At 44.8% G+C, this 14,239-nt stretch overlaps 1 protein-coding gene across 2 annotated transcripts in view; it reads left to right on the top strand.

Moving 5' to 3' along the window:
- The window catches only part of stet (rhomboid serine protease stem cell tumor), a 553,830-nt gene that overhangs the window by 505,272 nt on the left and 34,319 nt on the right, over window positions 1–14,239 (top strand). For both annotated transcript variants that reach the window (XM_083110953.1, XM_083110954.1), the window contains one exon: window positions 10,916–11,033. In XM_083110953.1, coding sequence (XP_082967079.1) covers window positions 10,916–11,033 — 118 coding nt within the window. The remainder of the gene's footprint in view (window positions 1–10,915; window positions 11,034–14,239) is intronic.

The raw sequence follows: 14,239 nt of genomic DNA on the forward strand, positions 1-14,239 counted from the left end.
TTGCTGATTCATCACGTACACCTATACGTGAGTAAAAGTATGAATAGAACCTATGTTCGGAAATCCAAAATGGCGACCGGAAGTGGGGTTATCTTGGAAACGGTAAGACTTAGGAAAAATCTGTTTGGTGATTCATCAGGTACACCTATACGTGAGAAAAAATATGAATAGAAGCTATGATCGGAAATCCAAAATGGCGAGCGGAAGTGGGGTTATCTTGGAAACGGTAAGACTTAGAAAAAATATGTTTGCTGATTCATCACGTACGCCTATACGTGAGTAAAAATATGAATAGAACCTATGTTCGGAAATTTGAACGAAGCGAACAGGGAGATCGAATACGACGTGGACGTAGGCGATGGGTTCGTTCATCCTCACAGAGCGAACTTTTATCTTCAATTCGACGTGGTGAAGAAGGAAAGCGGAGACGCGTTCCTCGCAGCAGCAAACTTGATACTCGTGGACAACATCGTGCCTCACCTGTTCTCGCAGGTGGAGGTGAGGAAACACAACACCGTCATCGACAGAATAGATTATCCAGGCATCACGTCGACGGCGGTGGGAACGTTGAAATTATCCAAAACGGACGCAGCGTACTATCAGGCAGGAGGATTCGAAGCCGGGACCAAAATATCGACGAGAAGTCACACGGTGTTTTTTCCCATGCGTCTGCTGCCTGGTTTCTTCTCGGACTACAAGGAGATTATGTGGAAGAGAGGACTGAGAATCATGTTTCGAAGAGCTGCCAACAACAACGACGCACTGATGCACTGATGCGACGCAGTTCAACAACATACAGTTCGACATGCCAGATTTCATCGTAGTGTTTTTTCAGACCGGAGGGACAAAAATCAGGAAAAAGATTCCAGCAAGTTTGACGACTGCAAGATCAAGAATGTTTATCTGAAGAACAGTAGAAACGAAGTGTTCTCGCACGAGAATTACAACCTCGACGTGACCAAAAACGATTACCTCAAATTTTACGAAGCGTTCTCGGCTTACAAACGCGTGACCGAGGGAAGCGTGGACATGTACTACACGCCCAGCGAATTTAAAGCACGGAGACCCATGACCGTCATCAACACATCTAAGAGAAAGAAGGTTGCGGTCAACGATCGAACCAACATCAAGATTGTCTGCGAGTTTCACGATGCCTTGCCCGAGGATATCCTATGTAGTGGAACGTGGAGAGAAATCTTGGTGATTTTTTCGAGTAAGATGTTGGCAACACTGCGAGAAAATAAGGCTTATGCCTTACAAGAGCAAATTATTAAGGCGAGCCTCACCGAGCCTTATTTTCGGTCGCAGAATTCTCTATTTGGGTCTACTAATGTTGTCAACTCACTAGGCCGTATCAATATTGCGCGCTCAAGCATGATTTAATTTTATTATATTTTCAGATTGACCACAAAACAAGGTGTTGACAGGCAGTGTGTATATATATTGTAAGAAGATGTTTTATTATCAACCTCCACTTCTTGCAGTACATCCTGGACACAGCGTTGCAGGTTAACAAAGGATTTTTGGTTAGTATATATTTTTTTTCTTAAAACTGTTCGGTTACTCGCTCGTTCCTGGCATCATACACAAAAGTTTTCTCTGCGATGAGGATGACGCTACACAGAGTGTCGGCAGGCAAGGCATCGTGGAACTCGCACACAATCTTGATGTTGGTGCGATCGTTAACAACCACCTGCTTTCTTTTAGATGTGTTGATGATGAACATGGGTCTGCGAGCTATGAACTCGTTTGGATTGTAGTACACGTCCACGTTACCGGAAGTCACTCGTTTGTAAGCTGTGTACGCCTCGTACAGTTTCAGGTAGTCCTCTTCTGCGATGTTTAGGTTGTAGTTCTCACGTGGGAAAACTTTGTTCCTGCTATTTTTGAGGTAAATGTTCTTAATCTTGCAGTTGTCGAATTGGCTTGAATTTTTCTTCTGATTGTTACCTCTTCCTGTCTGGAAGAGTACGGCTGCAAACTCGGGCATGTCGTACCGAATGTTGTTGAATTGCGTGGTTACGTCAAATTCGAAATGATTGCCGGAAGCAGGTTTTTGCACACACTGGTAGCCATAAAACTGAATGGACACTTGAGGATTCTTCAGGATGTTGGCTTTGTACTTGAGAGCATAGTTTGATTCGTATTCTACCACTGGCACGCGCAGCTCCATGGACCTTACAATACACTTGGCAGCGTCGGGTAGTGTGTTGGGAAGCAAGGTAGTCCCGTCCGGGCCCAAAGTGCTGTATCGCATCAGTGCGTCGTTGTTGTTGGCAGCTCTGCGAAAAGTAACACGCAAACCACCCTTTCACATGATCTTCTTGTAGTCCGAGAAGAAACCGGGCAGCAGACGCATGGGAAACAGTACTGTGTGACTTTGAGTTTTGATTTTTGTACCTGCTTCGAATCCCCCTGCCTGGTAGTATGCTGCATCGGTCTTGGAGAGTTTCAGTGTTCCCACGGCAGTCGAGGTAATCCCGGGGTAGTCAACCCTATCGATGACGGTGCTGTGCTTTCTAACTTCCACCTGCGAGAATAGGTACGGCACAAAATTATCTACGAGTCTTAGGTTTGCGTTGGCAAGAAATGCTTCGCCGTTGTCTCTCTTCACTACATCAAACTTGACGTACAAATCAGCTCTGTGAGGGTGAATGAATCCATCCCCGACGTCCACATCGTATTCTATCTCTCGATTCGCTTTGTTAAGGTTGGCAAACGTGCGACGGTTGGGAGGGAAGGACTGCAACTCGTAACTTTCGATTTGTTCCATGATGGCTATTTATTATATGTTAATCTCCACGACGGCAGTGGTCGCGGCTCCTGCAAAATCAACCACCTCTCTTTTTTTGTTTGTCACTGCTAATTCTATGTTGTCTATGCGATTACGAGATACAGGAAAATATATCGGTGGGGAGGGTGTGTAGATAATTGGCTCCATGAACTCAGAGTTTGGTTTGAACGTAGCGATAATACCTGTCTGCTTGTGACTCCCTGGGATGCCGTCAGAGGATTTGGTGATCATATCTTGATCATTTTTTTTACAGAGCAGTTCGGGTAGGTTGTTATTTATAGACCCCACCCCAATTTTTTTTTTGTTTTGTGTTCATGGCGATGGTCGTACCTAATGCGGCGACCCGTTCGCCCAGCGAGACGTCTCTGCTGACGAGTCTCCCGAAAGCTGCGTGCTCTAACTTTCTGTCAGCATCATGACGTACATCGAGATCGGTATTGGTATTGTAGGCAATATCGTGATTCTTGCATGCAGCATCCAGGGGATTCACACCCTTGTCGCCTTTTTTTAGTCGCTGTTCGAGTTTGGTACCGGGGTCGCGGTACTGGTAACCTGGCAAGTGCATCTTGAAGGGTAGCTTGTTGATGATGTCGTTCACGAGACCTCGACCTTTGGCCACGTTCCAAAATTTCGGAGGTAGGGTGTTGATGATTTTGATGAGGTACCCTATGCCTTTGTCGTCATTCACAATGAAGTTGGCAAGCTTGGAGCTAACCATGTCCACAATTCCTACCTTCTCGTTGCGAAAGTTGCTGTTGCCTGCATTCTCCTCTCCTGCAATAACCAACAACCTGTCTATGAGCTTGCGCACGTCGTCAACCCACACAAACTCTTTGGGCAGGTTGTTGTAGAGTTTGACGTCGCTGCCTGTTTTGACCTGGTTCCATATCGGCTTGATGAGGTTCTTGTATTTTTCGTCGCTGCTAGATTTGACGCGATTCTGCGTAGCGTCGTTGTTTTGGTACAAGGCATCCGTCATGATCAAAATTTCCTTGTAACTTTGGTAATCTTCGTCTGTGTAATCTCTTGGCTGCTTTTTTTGGTGATGAGTTCCCACAGTCCAACCGTGCCGGGATACCTGTTCCAGCTGTTTTTCTCACCCAAATTGACTTTCACGTTGTCACCCTCGAACGTGACTTTCGATTTTCCGATTTTCCAAACCACGCCCTCGTTGAGTTCCATGGTTGGGTACAATCCGAAAACCTCGTTTTTCTTGAACTAAACTCAACAGCCTGTTGATCAATCAATTTTTGGAATGCTGCTCTTCTTGCTGGAACAGTGACGATTTCGGATTCGCGACGATCGACATGACGAGGAAACCCAACGACGGAAAATACAAAAACAAAATCAACGACTTTCTAAACGTTGCAACGTTGTGAGAAACGACGTTTATTTATATACGTATATAAATAAACGTCGTTTCTCACAACGTTGCAACGTTTAGAAAGTCGTTGATTTTGTTTTTGTATTTTCCGTCGTTGGGTTTCCTCGTCATGTCGATCGTCGCGAATCCGAAATCGTCACTGTTCCAGCAAGAAGAGCAGCATTCCAAAAATTGATTGATCAACAGGCTGTTGAGTTTAGTTCAAGAAAAACGAGGTTTTCGGATTGTACCCAACCATGGAACTCAACGAGGGCGTGGTTTGGAAAATCGGAAAATCGAAAGTCACGTTCGAGGGTGACAACGTGAAAGTCAATTTGGGTGAGAAAAACAGCTGGAACAGGTATCCCGGCACGGTTGGACTGTGGGAACTCATCACCAAAAAAAGCAGCCAAGAGATTACACAGACGAAGATTACCAAAGTTACAAGGAAATTTTGATCATGACGGATGCCTTGTACCAAAACAACGACGCTACGCAGAATCGCGTCAAATCTAGCAGCGACGAAAAATACAAGAACCTCATCAAGCCGATATGGAACCAGGTCAAAACAGGCAGCGACGTCAAACTCTACAACAACCTGCCCAAAGAGTTTGTGTGGGTTGACGACGTGCGCAAGCTCATAGACAGGTTGTTGGTTATTGCAGGAGAGGAGAATGCAGGCAACAGCAACTTTCGCAACGAGAAGGTAGGAATTGTGGACATGGTTAGCTCCAAGCTTGCCAACTTCATTGTGAATGACGACAAAGGCATAGGGTACCTCATCAAAATCATCAACACCCTACCTCCGAAATTTTGGAACGTGGCCAAAGGTCGAGGTCTCGTGAACGACATCATCAACAAGCTACCCTTCAAGATGCACTTGCCAGGTTACCAGTACCGCGACCCCGGTACCAAACTCGAACAGCGACTAAAAAAAGGCGACAAGGGTGTGAATCCCCTGGATGCTGCATGCAAGAATCACGATATTGCCTACAATACCAATACCGATCTCGATGTACGTCATGATGCTGACAGAAAGTTAGAGCACGCAGCTTTCGGGAGACTCGTCAGCAGAGACGTCTCGCTGGGCGAACGGGTCGCCGCATTAGGTACGACCATCGCCATGAACACAAAACAAAAAAAAAATTGGGGTGGGGTCTATAAATAACAACCTACCCGAACTGCTCTGTAAAAAAAATGATCAAGATATGATCACCAAATCCTCTGACGGCATCCCAGGGAGTCACAAGCAGACAGGTATTATCGCTACGTTCAAACCAAACTCTGAGTTCATGGAGCCAATTATCTACACACCCTCCCCACCGATATATTTTCCTGTATCTCGTAATCGCATAGACAACATAGAATTAGCAGTGACAAACAAAAAAAGAGAGGTGGTTGATTTTGCAGGAGCCGCGACCACTGCCGTCGTGGAGATTAACATATAATAAATAGCCATCATGGAACAAATCGAAAGTTACGAGTTGCAGTCCTTCCCTCCCAACCGTCGCACGTTTGCCAACCTTAACAAAGCGAATCGAGAGATAGAATACGATGTGGACGTCGGGGATGGATTCATTCACCCTCACAGAGCTGATTTGTACGTCAAGTTTGATGTAGTGAAGAGAGACAACGGCGAAGCATTTCTTGCCAACGCAAACCTAAGACTCGTAGATAATTTTGTGCCGTACCTATTCTCGCAGGTGGAAGTTAGAAAGCACAGCACCGTCATCGATAGGGTTGACTACCCCGGGATTACCTCGACTGCCGTGGGAACACTGAAACTCTCCAAGACCGATGCAGCATACTACCAGGCAGGGGGATTCGAAGCAGGTACAAAAATCAAAACTCAAAGTCACACAGTACTGTTTCCCATGCGTCTGCTGCCCGGTTTCTTCTCGGACTACAAGAAGATCATGTGAAAGGGTGGTTTGCGTGTTACTTTTCGCAGAGCTGCCAACAACAACGACGCACTGATGCGATACAGCACTTTGGGCCCGGACGGGACTACCTTGCTTCCCAACACACTACCCGACGCTGCCAAGTGTATTGTAAGGTCCATGGAGCTGCGCGTGCCAGTGGTAGAATACGAATCAAACTATGCTCTCAAGTACAAAGCCAACATCCTGAAGAATCCTCAAGTGTCCATTCAGTTTTATGGCTACCAGTGTGTGCAAAAACCTGCTTCCGGCAATCATTTCGAATTTGACGTAACCACGCAATTCAACAACATTCGGTACGACATGCCCGAGTTTGCAGCCGTACTCTTCCAGACAGGAAGAGGTAACAATCAGAAGAAAAATTCAAGCCAATTCGACAACTGCAAGATTAAGAACATTTACCTCAAAAATAGCAGGAACAAAGTTTTCCCACGTGAGAACTACAACCTAAACATCGCAGAAGAGGACTACCTGAAACTGTACGAGGCGTACACAGCTTACAAACGAGTGACTTCCGGTAACGTGGACGTGTACTACAATCCAAACGAGTTCATAGCTCGCAGACCCATGTTCATCATCAACACATCTAAAAGAAAGCAGGTGGTTGTTAACGATCGCACCAACATCAAGATTGTGTGCGAGTTCCACGATGCCTTGCCTGCCGACACTCTGTGTAGCGTCATCCTCATCGCAGAGAAAACTTTTGTGTATGATGCCAGGAACGAGCGAGTAACCGAACAGTTTTAAGAAAAAAAATATATACTAACCAAAAATCCTTTGTTAACCTGCAACGCTGTGTCCAGGATGTACTGCAAGAAGTGGAGGTTGATAATAAAACATCTTCTTACAATATATATACACACTGCCTGTCAACACCTTGTTTTGTGGTCAATCTGAAAATATAATAAAATTAAATCATGCTTGAGCGCGCAATATTGATACGGCCTAGTGAGTTGACAACATTAGTAGACCCAAATAGAGAATTCTGCGACCGAAAATAAGGCTCGGTGAGGCTCGCCTTAATAATTTGCTCTTGTAAGGCATAAGCCTTATTTTCTCGCAGTGTTGCCAACATCTTACTCGAAAAAATCACCAAGATTTCTCTCCACGTTCCACTACATAGGATATCCTCGGGCAAGGCATCGTGAAACTCGCAGACAATCTTGATGTTGGTTCGATCGTTGACCGCAACCTTCTTTCTCTTAGATGTGTTGATGACGGTCATGGGTCTCCGTGCTTTAAATTCGCTGGGCGTGTAGTACATGTCCACGCTTCCCTCGGTCACGCGTTTGTAAGCCGAGAACGCTTCGTAAAATTTGAGGTAATCGTTTTTGGTCACGTCGAGGTTGTAATTCTCGTGCGAGAACACTTCGTTTCTACTGTTCTTCAGATAAACATTCTTGATCTTGCAGTCGTCAAACTTGCTGGAATCTTTTTCCTGATTTTTGTCCCTCCCGGTCTGAAAAAACACTACGATGAAATCTGGCATGTCGAACTGTATGTTGTTGAACTGCGTCGCATCAGTGCATCAGTGCGTCGTTGTTGTTGGCAGCTCTTCGAAACATGATTCTCAGTCCTCTCTTCCACATAATCTCCTTGTAGTCCGAGAAGAAACCAGGCAGCAGACGCATGGGAAAAAACACCGTGTGACTTCTCGTCGATATTTTGGTCCCGGCTTCGAATCCTCCTGCCTGATAGTACGCTGCGTCCGTTTTGGATAATTTCAACGTTCCCACCGCCGTCGACGTGATGCCTGGATAATCTATTCTGTCGATGACGGTGTTGTGTTTCCTCACCTCCACCTGCGAGAACAGGTGAGGCACGATGTTGTCCACGAGTATCAAGTTTGCTGCTGCGAGGAACGCGTCTCCGCTTTCCTTCTTCACCACGTCGAATTGAAGATAAAAGTTCGCTCTGTGAGGATGAACGAACCCATCGCCTACGTCCACGTCGTATTCGATCTCCCTGTTCGCTTCGTTCAAATTTCCGAACATAGGTTCTATTCATATTTTTACTCACGTATAGGCGTACGTGATGAATCAGCAAACATATTTTTTCTAAGTCTTACCGTTTCCAAGATAACCCCACTTCCGCTCGCCATTTTGGATTTCCGATCATAGCTTCTATTCATATTTTTTCTCACGTATAGGTGTACCTGATGAATCACCAAACAGATTTTTCCTAAGTCTTACCGTTTCCAAGATAACCCCACTTCCGGTCGCCATTTTGGATTTCCGAACATAGGTTCTATTCATACTTTTACTCACGTATAGGTGTACGTGATGAATCAGCAAACAGATTTCTCCTAAGTCTTACCGTTTCCAAGATAACGCCACTTCCGGTCGCCATTTTCGATTTCCGAGCATAGGTTCTATTCATATTTTTACTCACGTATAGGTGTACGTGATGAATCCGCAAACAGATTTTTCCTAAGTTTTACTGTTTCCTAGATAACCCCACTTCCGGTCGCCATTTTGGATTTCCGAACATAGGTTCTATTCATACTTTTACTCACGTATAGGTGTACGTGATGAATCCGCAAACAGATTTTTCCTAAGTCTTACTGTTTCCAAGATAACGCCACTTCCGGTCGCCATTTTGGATTTCCGAACATAGGTTCTATTCATACTTTTACTCACGTATAGGTGTACGTGATGAATCCCCAAACAGATTTCTCCTAAGTCTTACCGTTTCCAAGATAACGCCACTTCCGGTCGCCATTTTGGATTTCCGAACATAGGTTCTATTCATATTTTTACTCACGTATAGGTGTACGTGATGAATCCGCAAACAGATTTTTCCTAAGTTTTACTGTTTCCTAGATAACCCCACTTCCGGTCGCCATTTTGGATTTCCGAACATAGGTTCTATTCATACTTTTTCTCACATATAGGTGTACGTGATGAATCCCCAAACAGATTTCTCCTAAGTCTTACCGTTTCCAAGATAACGCCACTTCCGGTCGCCATTTTGGATTTCCGAACATAGGTTCTATTCATACTTTTTCTCACATATAGACGTACGTGATGAATCCGCAAACAGATTTTTTGCTAAGTCATGAATTGGAGGGTTCTATGACAACCTATATTAATTCTCGTAAGAGAACAGAACGTGTCCTACGGGGCAAGTTAAGGGGGCATGTGCATGGCCAAAATAGCAGCTGGCCTCTCTCTTTTCAACGTGAACTTGGGAGTGGCGCAAATTCCACACCGGAACAGGCGTTCTGCCCGGCACGGAAGTTGATGTTTATCGCAGCGTTACAAATCCAGCCGGTTGAACAGAAGCTGATCTTCACGTGTATTTTTCACGAGACACGCTAAACGCCACGTGCATACGCAAGATCATGGCCTTGCGTAAAAAATCAAAAAAATTAAAAAAACAATAAGACTTTACCGCCGGGCAAACTGCTCGAAATAGACGCCAAACAGAACACGGCTAAATTGATGATGAATAGCATGTATGGTCAGATGTGCGAATTGAATAACATTCCGGAAGAGATTCGCCCGCACGTCAATCAATTCTACGTTCGAAGGCCGTACGAGAAAACCTTTACTTTTTTGGTTGGGCACCACGCCAGGGGGCCAGGAATCCTAAAAAAACAACAATTATTATTATTTTGTCTGTTTGCTTGCGTCACAATACACGCGCACGCGTGTGTGTGTGTGTATGTGTGTGACACATCGTTCCCCCGAGAGAGGTTTACAAAGGTCACGATATACAAACATTGCCGGAGTTGGAAAATTACGATATGACGCATTCGCTCATTACTGTTGCCAGCCATAAATCTCTTTCTCTTTTCATCTTACAGCAACGTTGGCATCTCTATTTTTTTTTAGTTGTAAGTAAATTGCCAACACACTCTAGTTAATAATGCTACATATTATGCGCACACACGCACGCACATACTATATTACCATCCATCTCTCTCTTTTTTTACGGCAGTACATATTTGTTGCCGGCTCTCTTTGTTTAGTATATGTAGGTTGGCAAAAATTGCTTTATGCACTGCAAAGCAAGCCTCAAGCAAGGTTGCCAACTCCTTGCTTTGGGTTAGGTTAGACCAAGAAAAAAAAAAACTGTAGGTAGGCTGTCGGCTGTTTAACTCTTCCCTCTCTCTCTTCTCTCTTTTTTGTAAAAAGCTATGGCAAAAATACCAGTAGGTTGGCAACCTTGCTTTATGCACTGTAAGGCAAGTCTTAAGTAAACTTGCCAGCTCCTTGCTTTAGGCTAGGTTAGACCAAGACAAAAACCTTGGTGATTTTTTTCGAGTGAGGAGTTAACAACACTGCGAGTTTTACTTTCTGTTGCAGAACTCTCAAGCAAGATTGCCAGCTCCTTGCTTTAGGTTAGGTTAGACCAAAAAAAAACCTTAGTGATTTTTTCGAGTAAAATGTTGGCAACACTGCGAGCCCCACCGAGCCCCACTTCCGGTTTGTGAACTCTCAAGCAAAGTTGCCAACTCCTTGCTGTTTTAGGTTAGGTTAGACCAAAAACCTTGGTGATTTTTTCGAATAAGCGGTTGGCAACACTGCGAGCCCCACCGAGCCCCAAAAGAAGGCGTTGAACCCGTGCACCTGCACTACTAACAAACTCAGGTCTGCTGGTGCTAATGTGAAATTGGCTTTGTAAAGCTCCATCTTTAGTGTCTTGTTACACCAAGTGTGCAGACATTTAACACACATTTAGGTGCTGTGTTACGCAAATTGTGGTGGCACTCTTTAGTGTGTACCAAGAATCTCTTAATTTTATGTCTGTTTTCCTACCGTTTCATGTTTAAGGATGTTTTGTTTCAATAGTTTTTTTTCTTCTTTCTTACAGGATGGTACGGATCATCGCGGACGAGTTCCTGACAGAAGAGAGGGACCGGAAGTACTATGCTGACCACTACACCTGCTGCCCGCCGCCTCTCTTCATCGTCTTCATCACCCTAATCGAGGTGAGTGTCTTTCAGGCCCTTTGTTCCTTCAGACTTTTCAGCGAGTTGGATACACTGCCCATAGATTATGGAAGATCGCTTTAATCGTACAGTGGGATCCATGAGTATTACCGTGCAAATTGTCCATGACTATTTTCATTATTTTATGTATGCTTGTGCAGAAATTGTCAACAGTTTGTCTTGAGCTTTCTTTTAGTTCTTGAAGCTCTTATTGGGTCAAATAAAGTGCACGAACATGGTGATGGACAATGTGTACGGTAATTCTCATGGATCCCACTGTACAGTGAATGTCGCAAGTGGAGGAAAGGCGTAGTGGTAACGTTGGTCGACTTGTAATCAAGGGGTTTCAGGTTCAATACCCGGTGGAGGCGCAAGTGGTTCGGATTTCACTTTAAACTGTAGGTTCGGTCCTGATTAGCATTCCTGTGCATAAAGTGGACCTAAACACCAACTCAAATATAAAGGGTAAAGCTACAATTTCCCGTAAAGTGTGCTTTAATTTGTCTAAGGGTATGCGAGTGTTGAAAAGAAGCACCTGGAGTGTAATACGCATAGAATTTCTTTCTCGCAGGGGCACAGACTCTTCTGGTGGCGCTGGGCAAGGGGTCTCCTGGTCAGTGTTGCCATATGAAGGGAAATTTGGAGCTAATTTTAAGGGAAAAGGGAAATTCGATGAAAAATAGCGAATTTTCAGGGAAATATTAAGACAGACTCAATATTAATTATATTAAACATTATAAGAGATTCCAGTTTTGAAAATGAATTTTTTTTTAAAAAAAAAATTGTCGTATACTTTGTTCTGAGAGGAAGGGTGGAATTTGGGTTGGTCCACAACTGGCTACCGTTTGGGGCTGGAGGTTATTGACCATTCACCTTTATGTCCCGGCTTTGAGAGTGGGTGGCTAATAGCAAAGATGGGGATGAGTGATGATATGATGAAATTTATGAATGGACACTCACAAACAGCCATCCCAGGCCGAGATTTAAACCCGGGACCACTGGCGTCGTAGTATTTCAAAGTTAAATTGTTTAACACTTTATATATACATACGAACATGTATCAACGATAATATTTATTATTATTATTATTATTAATTCTTTAGATGAAGGGGAAAAAGGGAAATTTTATCCCTTGCAAAGGGAAATTGTGCTTACAGATTGTGGCAACACTGCTCCTCGTGGCGCTGGGCAAGGGGTTTCCTCGTGGCGCTGGATCAAGGTTCAACGAATTTCTGCTCGCAGGGAAGAACTTGACTTGAGAAACCTTTACTTCCTCGGAAGGAAATTTCCATCGCCCTAGCATCAATGTAGACATGAAAAAGAAAGGGAAGAGCCCCACAGACAGCGAAGTGACAAACGCAAAAATAAGTTTCTAGGAATGCCAAAACGCAACACCAAATAGTTTTACCGTTCCCGCTATTATTACGTTACCTTTCCACCGAGAATCGAATGAGGAAGTATTCCAGATGTGCAGACGCCGCATTTTTTTTCTCTTCAGGCTTCAAAGTTTATTTTTTCCCCACCGCTTCCTTCGCTTGATCACCGCAGCGTGGCGCTGCTGCGCAAATGAAATTGAGTTAGAAATAAGCTTTCGACGACTCGCTGACAGTTCAAGCCCCATTTCCCGTTCTCACCTTCGTTTTTCCTTTACCAGGAATTATCCGCAACTAGTAGTTGTCAACTACGCTATCGCCCGGGTTCAAATATCTACTGGGAATAAAATTTAAAACTTAACAGTAGCTGCAAAATAATGACTCGGAAATCATAACACTTTCTAAGGTTAGAAGTTTAGATGTTATGGTTGAACAAGGTTCTAGAGTAATTTGAGAACTTTTCTACGCCCAACTCTTTGCATTCAACTCCTGGAACTTATCAGGGAGTAGTTGGCAAGGGCCAACCCTTGCCAACAGAATACTTCCGAAGGGCCAACCCTTGCCAACAGAATACTTCCGAAGGGCCAACCCTTGCCAACAGAATACTTCCGAAGGGCCAACCCTTGCCAACAGAATACTTCCGAAGGGCCAACCCTTGCCAACAGAATACTTCCGAAGGGCCAACCCTTGCCAACAGAATACTTCCGAAGGGCCAACCCTTGCCAACAGAATACTTCGGAAGGGCCAACCCTTGCCAACAGAATACTTCGGAAGGGCCAACCCTTGCCAACAGAATACTTCGGAAGGGCCAACCCTTGCCAACAGAATACTTCGGAAGGGCCAACCCTTGCCAACAGAATACTTCGGAAGGGCCAACCCTTGCCAACAGAATACTTCCGAAGGGCCAACCCTTGCCAACAGAATACTTCCGAAGGGCCAACCCTTGCCAGCAGAATACTTCCGAAGGGCCAACCCCTTGCCAGCAGAATACTTCCGAAGGGCCAACCCCTTGCCAGCAGAATACTTCCGAAGGGCCAACCCCTTGCCAGCAGAATACTACCGAAGGGCCAACCCCTTGCCAGCAGAATACTACCGAAGGGCCAACCCCTTGCCAGCAGAATACTACCGAAGGGCCAACCCCTTGCCAGCAGAATACTACCGAAGGGCCAACCCCTTGCCAGCAGAATACTACCGAAGGGCCAACCCCTTGCCAGCAGAATACTACCGAAGGGCCAACCCCTTGCCAGCAGAATACTTCCGAAGGGCCAACCCTTTGCCAGCAGAATACTACCGAAGGGCCAACCCCTTGCCAGCAGAATACTACCGAAGGGCCAACCCCTTGCCAGCAGAATACTACCGAAGGGCCAACCCCTTGCCAGCAGAATACTACCGAAGGGCCAACCCCTTGCCAGCAGAATACTTCCGAAGGGCCAACCCCTTGCCAGCAGAATACTTCCGAAGGGCCAACCCCTTGGCAAGAATGCCAGTAAGGAAACTAACGTGTAAGGATTTAGCATGTTAACAAATTTATGTATATAATGTATCAAGTGTTTCCAGGACTTATCGGAAATTAAAGCTTGATAGTATAAAAAATGGTGTGTTACCCGAGATAAATTTCTTCCTGGCAGACAGCAGCAGAAAAGTGTCAGACATTTTAGTGTTTATCGATGAAAAGTGACGTCATGATTGATAATTCATCATAGATTGTATCATCATTGCGTGCGTGAGGGACCTTGCAAGAAGAATGTGCCTCCGTTAAAAAAGCCGACAGAATCCATTGCCAGATTGGAAAGGGAATCGCTGGGATTAATAATTGACTCAAATGGCCTCTGA

The sequence above is a fragment of the Lepisma saccharinum genome, chromosome 24 (genome assembly GCF_977018435.1).
Source record: "Lepisma saccharinum chromosome 24, izLepSacc3.1, whole genome shotgun sequence".
NCBI classification, from domain to species: Eukaryota; Metazoa; Arthropoda; class Insecta; order Zygentoma; family Lepismatidae; genus Lepisma; species Lepisma saccharinum.